This window comes from Anopheles gambiae, chromosome 3, assembly GCF_943734735.2.
Source record: "Anopheles gambiae chromosome 3, idAnoGambNW_F1_1, whole genome shotgun sequence".
NCBI lineage: Eukaryota > Metazoa > Arthropoda > Insecta > Diptera > Culicidae > Anopheles > Anopheles gambiae.
This window is the reverse complement of record NC_064602.1, coordinates 26,039,914-26,053,979: the sequence shown is the minus strand read 5'-3', so window position 1 is coordinate 26,053,979 and position 14,066 is coordinate 26,039,914. Positions and strand designations below refer to the sequence as shown.

The 14,066-nt window shown below is 43.1% G+C and overlaps 1 protein-coding gene across 1 annotated transcript; it reads right to left on the bottom strand.

Annotated features, from left to right (window-relative positions):
- Positions 1-749: 749 nt before the first annotated feature.
- Positions 750-8,666, bottom strand: LOC1280081 (tetratricopeptide repeat protein 8). Its single transcript, XM_319883.5, has 4 exons — positions 7,595-8,666; positions 3,535-3,680; positions 2,560-3,456; positions 750-2,038 (listed from the first exon to the last, which is right to left on the bottom strand). Exons 1-4 carry the CDS (start codon positions 7,773-7,775, stop codon positions 1,826-1,828), a joined length of 1,437 nt encoding a protein of 478 aa, XP_319883.5. The 5' UTR covers positions 7,776-8,666; the 3' UTR covers positions 750-1,825.
- Positions 8,667-14,066: the final 5,400 nt, after the last annotated feature.

Here is a 14,066-nt window from a genome sequence, read left to right as displayed (position 1 = left end):
GAAAACGGCGTACCGTTTTGCACCTGGCCTGTCCTGTTATCTGAAATATCGATCTAATCCCTTCGAATGATCTTACCTCTTCTCGCTCGCGTGATGCTATAAAACTTCTTTCACGCTAGATTCTGCTTCAACCCCCTCTCTTCACCGACACCATAACCATCGCCGATCATGTTTCGTGGACGAAGATCACAGCAAAGCGGATGAGCTGGAAAAAGCTTCCCAAAAATGCCAATACCAACTCGCTCTTCTCGCTTGTGCGTTTCCTGAATATCGTTTCCCTCCTCAAAAATCGAGCCCCTCGTGTCCCCGGGGTCCCATTATGAATCGAGTGTCAGTCGAAAGCTGTCAGACGAATATTCGCTATCAGAACACATTAATAAATTATCTTCGCCGATTTGGTGCTGACCATTGCGTTTCAACCACTCCTCCGTCGTTGCCATGTAGCCATTCTGAGCGATTCGTTCGTTTTCTCTGATTCATTTTTGATTATGGCATTTGATTCCAATGGTCATAACTTTAGATTTTTTTTCTTTCTTTCCCTGCTGCTGCTGCTGCTTTGCACAGCCTGATTCTTTCGTTTCGTTGTTCGTGGTACGCGGATCGTGGTACATACGATCGAATGGTTCGATCGTTTGCTGAACTGTCGTCTCGTGGAAGTTTCAAGACGTTGATGAGTTATTTCGCCATCATTCCCTAATGGCAAAGGTGCGGTTGAGTGGTGTGCTGGTGGTAAATCGACGGTATTTCAGTGTGGCGTGCCACAGGATCATATTTATTTTTTCGATTTCGATCAGTGATTGAAAAACGGGATAAAGGTTGCTATATTGTACCACGTTTGCTTGCAGTGAGGTCCGTAGTCTATGACCTTTTTAATGAATTATTAGAAATATCCTCATTACCGGATCGACACGATTAATTCCTTTCCGAAATGCGTTTCTTTCTTCTCTTCGCTTTATTCTTTTCCTCTGATTCCGCATGTCTAACACTTTTGTCAACCCATTTTAAGACCGATCACATAATTTTCCTGACATCCATTAGGTGAACCGACCAAAAGCGCTCGATCCCCCGTTCCCGAGCGCGACTAATGATTTGGCAAATCACCCGGGACACAGCATTAGCAAACACACCGTGCGACGTTTGAAAGCGTTGATTAAAGCCTACGTGCCGTGGCTGGTGGAGAAGAAAGAACAAATTTAAATCCTTCCCGCTGCGTTTGCTGGTGCTAGCGTTCTTTGGTGCGTTTGGTGCCACGCCATGATCCTCCCTGATCCTCTTTCCGATCGTAAACTATCCGCACACCACGCTGCTAGAGGAAGATTAACATTTCGCGCACGATCGCCACAAACAAACAGGAAAGGAAACAAATATAATGAGCACGGGGAGAAAAACCGGCTCCACCAGGCCGAAGAAAGAATGTCTAAAAATAAGGCCTGAATTTATATGCATCTGTCTTCCTGTTTTTGCGGCTGCGAGCCGGGGAACTGGGCGCGAACGTAGCCGGATCGGACGGTACATCCTTTTGGGTAAGGGCTAGCCGGGAAGTAGGCTTCGGGTTGATCGAGCGCACGCGCCTGCAACATAGGTGATGAAATTTGGCGCATAAATTTCATTTCGAAAAAAAAAAAAAACACAAGCAACATCTCCCAGGTGCCATATCGCCCGCTTGTGCCTGTGTGTGACGGCGTGTTGCGTGTTGAGAGGCGATATTTATCTATTCGGGCTCGGCTGTATGGTAGCGTGTCCAGCGTTGTTATTAGGATTTCTCTTGCCGTTTTTTGTTGCTGTTGTCGTTGATGTTGTTTGCTAACCCCTACCCGAATTCAGTTTATTGGAAATTTTCGATAAATTTCAGATTGTGTCCAATCTCGTCACTGGTCGGGTGTGCGGTGCGGGCAGCCTGCAGGTAAGATTTGGCCTTTTGATACTGCTTCTGGCGGGCCACGAGAACGGCCATGTTGTTCAGCGCCGATGCGTGGGATCCATTCGCGGCGATGCAGAGGCGAAGGCAACGGCGGGCCAGATGGATGTCGCCGGTCGTCTAGGCAGGAATCCGGGAGAAACACAAGAACAGTGCGATCGAGAATCCATTAGCGACAGGAAGGCATTTAATGATGCTGATAACTAATGCGATTATGGAATGTTTCATTACGCGATATCTTGAGAATGGTATGCGTAGGCTCGCGTTATTAACTTTTCTTGATTAGCTCCAAGAAGATGGTGGATGGGATAACTCTAGCAGAAAGAGCAGAGTATTCCTTTCCAAGATCCATGTATCGAAACCTGATTTTGAATACACATATTATTGAGTGTAATAGGGAGTTCTTAGACAGGCTGCGTGTATCTTGCGATGTTGAGGAATCGTAGGGAAGTTGTAAGTAAAGTAGTAACACCTACAACTTTGGAGAAGTCTCCTTTTTGAAGACTACAAGAGTATAAGATTAGAATGCTTCTACATGAAGTACTATTTGTTTTTGGAATTTCAGCACCAAAATCAGACAAATACAAACAGCCATACAACGCGTGAACAAGACCTTCAAAAATAACTTCTAATCCACTTACCAGCGCGACAAAGCTCAAGTTGTAGTACACGTCCGCCCGCAGCTCGCTCGTCGTCGCCATCCTGAGCGCGCGCTGAAAACAGGGAAACACCAAATCCAGCTGCCCACCGTACAGACAGCACAGCCCAATGTTACAGTACAGCTCCGCACTATGTCCTCCCATCGACAGGATGCGCCGGTAGTACAGCAGAGCCGTTTCGGGCTGATTGGCATAGAAGTAGCTCACCGCGATACACGCCAGCGCCTCAGTATTCATCGGATCGAGCGCCGAGATCTGTCTGTATCGGCGCACCGACGTCGCCAGATTGCCAACCAGCTCCAGTATGCGTGCCTGTTGCGTTAGCAGCGCTATCTCGTTCGGTTGCTTCTCCAGCCCCTGCTTGCACACCTCCAGCGCGGCCGTCGGTTGATCGATCTTGACGTAGATCCGTGCGAGCAGCAGCACCACATCCGGATGGTGCAGATCTTGCAGGGCCGCGCGTAGGTACGGTTCTGCCTCGCGCGGACTTCCAATGGCGATCAAACAGCGAGCCTTCTGCGCATTCCACCACCAACCACTGCTGGCATCGGTGAGCAGCTCAGCCGTTCGGCGCCGTGCCAGGACGGCATCAGAGAGTGCCATCGCCTTGCGGATGTCGCCCTCATGGTAGTACAGGTACTGGAACAGTGGCTTGGAGAGCGCATCCCGTTCCGCGTACTTGTCCGGATGCAGCCGGGAGATGTGAAACAGTGGTCCGGTCGGATCGCCGACCGCAAACATGGAGGCCGATCCGAGGCGCAGGTTGCGAGCGGAACCACCGGCTGTAGATCCGGCAGCGGTGCGAGACCCCGTTTTAAGGGCCGTCTTATTGCCGAGCGTTGAGGCAGGCCGTTGCAGTGAGAGTGTTCCGGGACGTGACTATAAAGTGATTAGGGAATAAAATAAGAGATGAACGAAGACTCTGGGAAGAGGTTATATTCATTTCATTTTGTTTACAATGCCCGTAATTGGTCGGCCAGTTCCGGTACGAGGGCGGCTCGCTGTGGTGGCGTTGGCGGAGGTTGCTGGTTTGGCCATCGCTGTCCTGATCGAGGTACCGGGACGGGGAGCCGTAGCGATGGTCTGCGTGTCCAGAATATCCTCTACCGTGAAGACGTCGTTAAGGGAAGAAATCAAGACATATCGGAGAGGCACAAAGCAGTCAAAATTAATTGCATACGTTATCACGTTAATGGATGTTATTTAGAAGCGATAGTTTTCCTACTCGTGTTAAGTTAAGCTTCAAGTCCATTTGCCATATCCTTCCTATAAAGCATTCGAAATTAGATTTTTGACAACTATGATTTGAACAGTGTAAGATCATGGCATTCATCATGCAATTTTAAGATAATAATGGCCAGAAAAGAAGATTTGAAATTCATTCTACAAAAATGCTGTTTTCTCTAGAATTGTGTAGAAATTGAAGTTTTTATTCAAAACTTCTTGTTGAGACAAATTTAGGTTCCAAAATTCAGCAATAACTTAATAGATAATTAGGCTTGGGTGTTATAATCACTCTTAAGATTGAAGTAATTAAATAAGTGTAATAATTCTAAGGGCAGAATCAACAGCAAATGAAACAAAACATCTTGTAAAACATTCAGTATACCCAAAAAAAATTGTAAAAAAAAACATTCAAAGCAATAAAACTCATTGCCCCACTTAACATGGAAAAGCGTACACCCCTACCATTGCACCAACAACAAGAAACAACAACAACAACAAAACCCACAACCCCACGAACAAGCGAAATAAGCCGGTGGCATCTTCGGTTGGTAATTTTAAAGATTATGGAAATGACTTGGAAACGAATTGCAAATCTGCCAACAACAGCAACAACAACACGCACAACATTCCTTGATGGACAAAAGAGAGCGAGAGAGCGAAAGTGAGTGAGTGAGTGAGTGGGCGAGAGCAGCTCCCCCCTTCCCTCTCGTACCCTGGGGCACCCGAAAAGGGTTTTGAATTGACTTCTGGAATCGAAAAATTCCAAAACCCCACACTTCCACAAACGCATCAAGGGACCAAGGAGTAGGAGGAAAAGGTGAGGAAAGGAGACGAGCAAAAACAGAACGAACGGCCTGCATTCCTGCACCGGCGTGGCCTCGAAAAACAAAAAAGCTTTGGAATGAAACGAACTGTAAGCTCGCTCGGTCAAGCCATGGCCATGGAGGAAGATTCCTTCTGAGGGTTTGAGTTGCCTCTTTTTGCTTGTTTTGGGGTGGGATGGCAGATTGCCGAGGAAGAACAAAACAAAACCAAGCCAGTAGCAACAAAAAAAGTGTGATGTAGGGTGGATGTGACGGGGGAAGGGCTGGGAGCTTGTAATGTGGGGTATGATGAAAAGAAAAATACAACATTTCGGGGTAGAATGAGATTGCTACTGTGCAGCAGCGCTTGTGTCGTTTGCTGCTGACCACATCTGCTGGCCAGAGCTGCCTGCAGAAAAGGGTGGAAGGTTTTTATGTGTTTCTTGTATTTTTTTATATTTTGTACGTGTGTGTGCACGTTGTATGAGGAAGGAAAAGGATGTGGTAGGCATGGTCGTTGGGTGCTTTTGAGGATGTTTAGCAATGTTGGTTGCAACGAAGAAGAACGCGTTGACGCGAGGTGCAGTAGAAAATTAGCTCCTCGCTTTCCAGCATCTCTGCTGGCACGGTAGCACCAACGAAGGAAAGGAGTAAGGTGAAGAAGAACGAAAAGAGGGAATGCACAGAAAAAAGCTTCACAGATAGCATGCAAACAATACACAACAGCAAAGAAAGGGAAGTAACAACATATGTGTGCCAAGCTTGTATAGGCAAATGCGAGACATACAGCCTTGAAGCCAGGGAAGGGGTGGTGGGGGGGGGGGGGGGGGAGAAAAAAGGGCATGGAAAGTCTCTCTCTCTGTATCTCTCTTTCTTGTTCTCTCTCTATACGTCTCTGTCACCCTCTTTCTGAGTTTCTTTTGGTGAACTGGTTCGCGTAACAAAAATGAGAAGCACCAAAAAATATGTATAATAATAATCAAGATAAAGGATGTGCATGTGCATAAATAAAGTGCAGCGTGTGGTTGAGGTATGGGGTGCTCCACACTCCCTACTGCTCGTACCGGTGAAGGGCCAGGAAGTGAACAGAAAACTAACCCTTAACATAAAAAACCGGACAAACTGATCGAGGAAGAAAGAATGCAACCAAAAGGAAGGAAGGAAGGACGGCACAGAAAAACGTGCACAGGAAGCAGAAAGGGGATAGAAATATTCTCTCTCTGTAACACGAGGAAAAGGGACGCGTGAGGTCGTCCATGTAAAGATCCCTGGAGGGCATCGAAATACCACACCCGGGGACGTTGGGGGCCTCCCAGCAACGGGAGAGGTGAGTGTGAAAGATTTCGAGCTTGAGTGTGGTTTTTGGTCTTCCTTTTGGGATTCTCTTGTGTGTATATGTTTTTTTTTTTTGGGTAAAGTTTTTCGATATTTTGCGCAAAGTGAGAATTTGTGTAATACCCAGGTGATGTTCTTTGATAACGAGAAGCGTATACAGTGTTATTAAGGCCTTACTAAGACATGTTTTGCGTCGCAATAGGGACTGACTGAGCGAGTTTTTCAAAATGTCGAAGTATGAAATCGAATCTAACTGGTGCTTGAGTTGTTAAACCCTTATTATGAAAGGATAAGAAATAAACCAGATTTTAAACAGCTGTTAATCGCAAGATTGTTAAAGATTGAGGCCCTTCACGATTTTAGTCAGCTTTTTTATGGAGTTTAACAGTTGGAGGCTGAAATCATGTCAACACTCCAAACAAATCCACACACAAAACTTGCCTACGATTTTTGGTATAGATTATTTCAGGCTCAAAGCTAGAATAAGATCCGAGTACCTGCTTGAAAAAATGGCAAAAAGGTAGAGTTTTCATTTATCCCAAGGTGCATTTAAGAGATCAGGTGGTGGAATATAGAAACAATGTGTATGTAGTCCAGGTGGTCTCATAGCATGTTTTTTTATAACCAAATTTGAAAGTCTTTTTTGATAGGACGGGTGAAAACTTTTGCTCAAACAGGCTTTCTGGTAGCTTGACGAATACACAAAACATTATTAATATCTTCGTTCATTATCAGAAGCGATAAAAACCAGACTTTTAAATACATACACTTTGGGATAAGCTCACCTGTATATTATACCAACTTAGATATCCGCTCGAAAACTGCTATACAATGAAAACAGCTGAAAGGTCTGTTTCAATAATAAAAATGTTTTCTATTTCCAGCCAATAAGCTGAAATTTTAGCCTGGTTTCGTATTCACTTGGTCCGTCATATTGGATTTCAGCAATTGTATACAAAAAACATGCATTTAAAAATGGTTTTCTTGTTGTATATTTAGTACAATTGAGTTAAAGTACTTTCATTAAACTTAAAAAAAGTCAATCAAAACAATTTTTAACCTTTCTTGACACAATATTTAAATTTATCCTTCAGCAAAAAACAAAAAACCATCCCTCGTTAGCTAACCTGCTCACACCCGTGGTGAATCGGCGTTTGTTTACATATTTTTCACACTGAAATAATCAAGGCTGAAATACTGAGGCTAGTTCTGCGTGTCGATTTTCATGGAATGTTGACATGATTTCAGCCGCCAACTGTCAAACTCCATAAAAAAAAACCCATTTACCCCCAACAAATAAATCATCTTCTATGCTTGTTCTCATTTCTTCCCGACAGTGTTCATTTTACAAAAAAAACTTATCTTACCAAAAAAGGCCTATTAAAGTCTTTTGGGCCCACTTTTACAAAAATGTCACCTGGGTTTGCGATCGTGCGCGAGAGTAATGCATAGGATTGGAAGGAAACTGCAAGAACCGACCAGTCCGTTTCGATCAAGGGTCCTGAGCTCTTGTTGCTTCCTCTGCCCCTCGCTCGCATCCACCCATCTCCACCTTCTGCACCCCATGCCAATCACGAAATGAGCGCAAACGTTTCCGAAAATAAATGGCCCACCGATCCTCCTCCTCCCCATCCTCAACCCCCCAAACTTACCCGCCACATCATCGTCCGCCTCGATATCGTCGATGTACACACGCTGGGTCATAGATCTCATTTTCAGCTCCCAAGGACCTTGATGAAGGGCATTCTGTTGCAGCAGGCCGTTGCACACCTCGATGCACTCGTCATATTTCCGTCGACGGAATAATGATATGGCAGCGAAGAAATTGTCCATTATATAATTTGCTCTCGTGCTTTCTGCTTGGTCGTTGTGTTGCCTGTCTTCCCTCTTCACCGTTGCTCTTCAACGTTGCCTTCCTCCCTTGCTTCTGAAGCTGTCTTGTGCTTGTGCTTCCGTTTCGTTTCGTAAACTGGCGCGAGTTTGTTGTTTTGTGGGCATGAAATTTCGAAGCAATTTTGCTTTTGTCTTGCTGGTTGGCTGCGATGTCTGTAGCTTCTTGGTTTTTTTTTTCTCTTGTAATTCGGTTTAGTGTTTTTCTTCCTCCCCGTTGTCAGTGGGCGGAAACCTAACGATCCTGTCCGAATTTCCCCGACCGCGAATGATGATGACCGTCTATTTGGGATGGTTTTGATTGCACGAATTGCTAGGTGGATAAAGGATATCGGGATTGCTTTAAAATTGGTATACTTTGTATAGAAAACAAAGTCCCTCGGCACGGTTCCATCCGGGGATGTTGTCTTGTTCCCTTCCGCGCTCTCGCTATCCCCACGCGGGTTTGTTGGAATGTTCGTGCAAATTTGTGGAACGATTATCGTTTGTGCCTTTGGTGAGGTTTCTTCTTGTTCTCGAGGACGGGGTCTCTGGTGTCTCTCTAACTCTGCCCCATGCTGCTGCAGCGTGTGCTGCCCTTGATTATAGTGTGGTTTGAAGGTTTGGCTTGAAGAAATGCACAATAATTGTGAGGCACAAGTTAAACACTGTTATCTTCTTCGGGTTCGCTCAAAATCTCGTTTTTTTCGGTTTCGTTTCTTTTCCTCGCGATTTTACTGATTTTATTGCTTCTTCAGCTGGCTCGAGAGAACACGCACACGGCATGGGCTGGAATGTTTTGACAGTTTGTTGTCGTTTTGGTATTTGCAGGATTTCCATGGCAACGGTTTGTTGTTCACGGCCGCTACTGGAGTTCCTTATTATTTGGATGTCGGGTGTATAGCAACATAGCAACAGACAATGTGGGAGCATAAACTCCAATTTGTGTGACATAAAAGGGCAAATTTTAAGGATTTTTTAAAAGAAAAAAAGCAAAATAGGGATTTTAGAAAAAAAGAAGTGTTCAATTGTGAATGAAAAAATTAAAAATAAGAACAACATTTTTATTAAATATTATTCTTGTATTTGGTTCATACATGGTGAACAACATAAGAATAATTTCATAGTACTGGGAATAGTTCTTAAAAAATACTGTTTTGTTATATTCTTTTAAAATGGATGTAATAAATTAAGCGATATTCTATAATTCTCTGTTAAGGATAGCTTGGTCTGGTCTTTTATTAAATGTCATCGCTTATTTGACAAATAAATCACAGTTGGTTTAAATAATTGTTGACTGTTTGAATCGTTTGAATAGCTAATTAATAATAATTGAGGATATTTTGAGAACTTTTTGTAACGTTTTTGTCGATGTTTTAAATCACTTAAATCATTTATTGTTTGCCATTTTAATCGTGTCAGTTTGTCTGTTTGTCTTTATTTACTAAACGTTGTAAAGGCTCAATGAAGTTTGCAAATGAATTGTAAAAAATACTTAGTAGAGTTATTCTCTATCTTTTCTTCATTGCGAAGGGTCCTAGACAGTGCAGCAAATGTCAAAATAAAGCGTAAAATGTCAGTATTGTCAGGAACCAGGCACCTCCATCATATTCAATTAAAAGAAACAGAATAGCTTAAAAGTCATGCTTTACGGATTATAATTAGGTCGAATGTGGTGCATTGTAAAATTTAAGAATATTATCCCAGCTATTGGGCGTGATGAGCAATGTGTCACACTTTAAATATCAAATTAAAATATAATGCAAATTGAACAAACCGCATAGTATTTATCATTCTTCATGTTCATATAATTTATTTGAAATATACTGCATACATTTACCGTACTGAAGAATGGGTAGTATAATGTTTGTTTGAAATAAAAAAGCCTTGACATATTTAAATTCAAATTCAAATGTAACAACTAAAGCTGTTTTCCAAAAAACTGACAGTTTGAAGTCATTTATTACATGATTTCTATATAATGGTTTTACTAGGTATTTAAAATTTTTTAGTTTATAACTAACTTGTATAATCATACATTTAATCAGTTATGCATTAGGGAAAACAGGAACAAATAATAATACTTACGAAAATTCAAAATTACAGAAACTGTTTTTGCATCTATGGTTGTAATGCGGGATAGTCTCCATCAGGGGTAAATATCTTTGGTTCAGTTATAGCGACATCTAGTAGCGATAAGGAGTAACTAGGTTGACTTTTGCTTCCAACATTTGCCGCATGAAGCGCTAAATACATAAAAGAGAAAATGTGTTTTGCACTCCGGTCTCGTGGACAGCCGGTCTCGTGTTACAGTCGTCAAATCGTACGACTTAAAAACATGCCCATCATAGGTTTAAACCCCAAATAGACCGTGCCGTCATATGTAGGGCTGACTATCCTGCTATGATAGGGAGGGGGTGGTGGGGTAATCCAAAGGTCACTGAAAGCCAACCCCACAAGTGGTACAGGCAGGCCTTGACCGACAACCGTTGTTGAGCCAGAAGAAGAAGAAGAAGAAGTATTGCACTCTAAGTAAATAAGATATGTAGTTTTTCAAGCAAAAGCAATTGTTTTCATTATTTTACATACTGTCACAAAATCAAAGTAGGTTAACGATAAAATACAAAAAATACAACAAGCTAATCCTAATTGTTGGGTACTTTTTTGTGTGGTTTTTGTGTTTACACATTTTTCAAACGTTTAAACATGCTTCATTTGTTCGAAGCTATGCCTATTCATTGTGTACAATGGCTTTGATGTTGTTACAATAAACAGAGTAATGGAAATGCATAACTTCAAATTAGATTCTAAATGTATATGTTTATAAATTGGCTATCCTTTTGTGCTACTACAACCTGCATTAGAGCGGTATTTTTTCTCTTTACTTTCCCACTTTACGCACGCTTCATCAAAGATTGTCGCGATAAACAGGACAATAAACTTGCAGTCGCAGGGAGTTTTCAAAACCATAAATTATCCTACTGTCTCTGCCCGCGCGCCTATTCACCATTCAACCGAGGTGGGATGATTTGAGTTCATCAGATACCGTAAGCAGAATGACGAAAATTTCTGCGTTTTTCTTCTCTCTTCGCTCATCACTCCTACTGCACCGCCGAGCGTGAAGTTTGATGAAAAATCCTCCAACCATCCGTGGCACAGTTTGGCGAAACGACAAACTTTTCACCAACCCACTCAGGCGCGACAATGGCCACGAACGATCAGGTCACTTTGGGATGAGGGTGGACCCTTGGTGGGCTTTTATCTAGCTTTGGGCGGGGGTTGAGTTTATTCACCGTAGAATAGACAAGGCAGGTTCGTTTCGTGTGGCTCAAAATTGCATTGTGTGGTCGTGCTTTTTTGTGTGTATAGATATTAATTCGAATCTACGAGAATGCAATCCTTGAACAGAGCGCCACGTTTTTTTGTTCACCCACAAAGAGGGGAAAAGAAAAGCAAGACAATGGTTGGGGAGATGATTTTTCGGCTTCCCTTTGCTCGTCAAATATTTTACGCCTCGTTTAACGCGAAAACTTTGATCAAACAGGACGTGCGCGCCCCGGTCACAGGCCGGCTGGTTGTAGATAATACTCGTTGTGAATTTTCGTTTGGTGGTCATTTTTTTGGGGCCGCCGTTTCTTTTACCTCTTATTTTTCGCTGGGCAAAGAGTCCAAAGAATAAAAAAAGAACCATCTCCTCCACTGTCTGTCTTGTGAAATTCGTTGAGTGTGTGTGTTTTTTTGCTTTCTCGAGCGAACGAGGAGCTTATCACTGTAGACGACATTCGCGGTGGCGAATAAATGTCGCACTATATCGCGCTGAAATCGTCCCGATAAAGGAGGAAGCCCTTTTGTCTCACCGAAAGGGGAACCAAACCGCTCATCATAAAAACTGCTTCCCATTGGGCGGGCGAGCAAAAAGTGAATCCGTCAACATGTTCCACGCTGCCCTTGAGCGAGAGCGGCCACAATGGCCCTGGTGCTTTGGTATAAGCGCTCGCTATGACACAGATTTATGAAAAGCTTACCCTTTTTTTATGGGCGGGCAGCAATCGAAGGCAAGCACACAACAGCGCCCCAGAATCATCTAGACAGAATAGAAAACTCTCGCGCCATTTTCGTTGATGAAAGGATGAAATAAATCTGCAGAGTGAGTGAGAAAAAGAGATCAGAAAAGAAAGAAAAGCAATAAACAAACGGCCACGACCATCAAAGAGGGCAAACATCGAAACGACCGAAAAAATGTGTGAACAAATCAGACAAGATTGATCGGAATCACTTCCACTAAAGGGAAGCGTTTTCGTTTTTTTTTTGCTTCTTTCAGCCCTTGCCAGATTGTTTGGTATCTTCATTGCAAGCATTCAGCTCAGCTCAGCCTCAGCGCCACCAGGGAGCAGTAGAAAGGATAGAAAAAAGGGGCACAAAATTAAGAGCTCCATCAATAAGCAATCAACCGTGTTGAGATGTTCCAGTGGTTGGGAAGATAATATGTTCGTGTGTATGAGCAAAAGTGCAAAAAAATCGTATAAAGATGGATTTAAACTGTTTGAAAATCATGTATTTTAATTATATAACCTTACAATAATGGTTCATCAATGAATATATCTTGAATAATATGCAGATACGATTCAGGAGCTACTTAACAAAAATAAAAAAAAATCAGATTGTCGACCCCTGATACCGCACCGAATCAATGGAGTGGATTTTTGTTTGGTGAATGAGTCTGCCAGTATCTTTCATTTCCATTAGTTGTTGCTTGCATGTGGAAAAACGGCATGTGTACGGCCTGTTGTATCGTTATTTGCTTTCTCTTATGATATACACTGCCCAAAGCAAACCGTAGGAAGCACCCATTCTTCAAAAGATCCTCCCAAACAGGACCAATAAATCATTTCCGTTGCGCGGTTCAGAAATTAGATTTGTTGTGCAATGCAAATTGCATACTTTGGGGCGTTGTTGTAACAATGAAATAAAAATGCCTAAAAGTATGCAATTATTTTAACAAAACTTACCTTCCAACAGACTTTGCCAAGGTTTAACTTGCCGCAGCTTACAATTCTGTCACCTGGAATGTTAACGTAGCGATGACTTTCATTTCTCATCGTACCACTAGTCGAGCACCGTTCTAGCAAAAGGCTCAACAAAAGCAACACTCAGGATGAGGATAGTAATCGGAAGGATTTTCCCCATGGCTTACGGTTGGATCGATTTGAGTAATGAAGAGGACGAAAATGCGAAGATCGAAATCCAGCCCCGTTCATCAATCGTTCAATGAAAACGTGAACACAAAAGCACACACAAAGCATCGTGCTGGAGACGATCGAGACGATGATATAGAGTAAAAGTGGCTGGCAATTGCCCTTTTTGCACTGGTTGGCGTAACACAAGCCGGCCTGTAAATCTATTTACAGTAAGAATGAGTTTCTTGAAGCGATTAAGCACACGCAGACACGAGGCGAACAATCAGACGCTAATGCTTGCACGATGTAAACAACATTTTCCAGTCCAATTTTGGAACGTGTTTTCTGCCAACGTCAACGTCAAATAGAAAGTTTTACTCTTTCGCTGCCTAGTCAGGGCTTCGAAAATAAAGCAATTAATCTTCGGCAAACACTGATCGGCCGCTGAGCAGCAGCGAGTCAAGTCAATTATTGGGAACCGATTTTGGCAGCTGCTCGGTGACTTAAAGCACGCCTCGGAAAGAGGATTACTTTCCCGGCCAGCTAGGATACGGCACCTTGATTTATGCTATAAACGAGCATTCCTATGGTCGACTTTTCACAACTTCCACTACTCCAAACAGCTAACAGTACTTAATTATGCCATTGGGATTGTTTTGATCTGGTAGCTTTCTGGCTGGATGGAGGAACGGAAGGCGTACGGTAGGATGGTTTAATTTAGCATGAACTATAACGCTTGAACACGTGGCAAGCGATCAAGATGAAGTGGAAGAAGTGTTCTTGCCAGTGCATGGCTGTGAGGAGCCGACAATGGGGAGCAAAAGTTTCCATGTCTCTGATTACTCCCCGTGCCGGTCTGTGTATGAGAAAGTACAGCATTCGCATCATCGAACGCCTTAACGTGAAGCGGTTGCAATGCCAAGCTGTGGGCGAGAAGTTGGGGTGCAGTTTTCATGATCATCACCATCAAGTTGTTGTGTTTATGGCCAGATGGTACCACCCAACACAACACAAACACACACACACTGGGGCGGGTGAGCATGCCTGTGCTGTGGTCTTTTTGCAGTGAAATAATTGC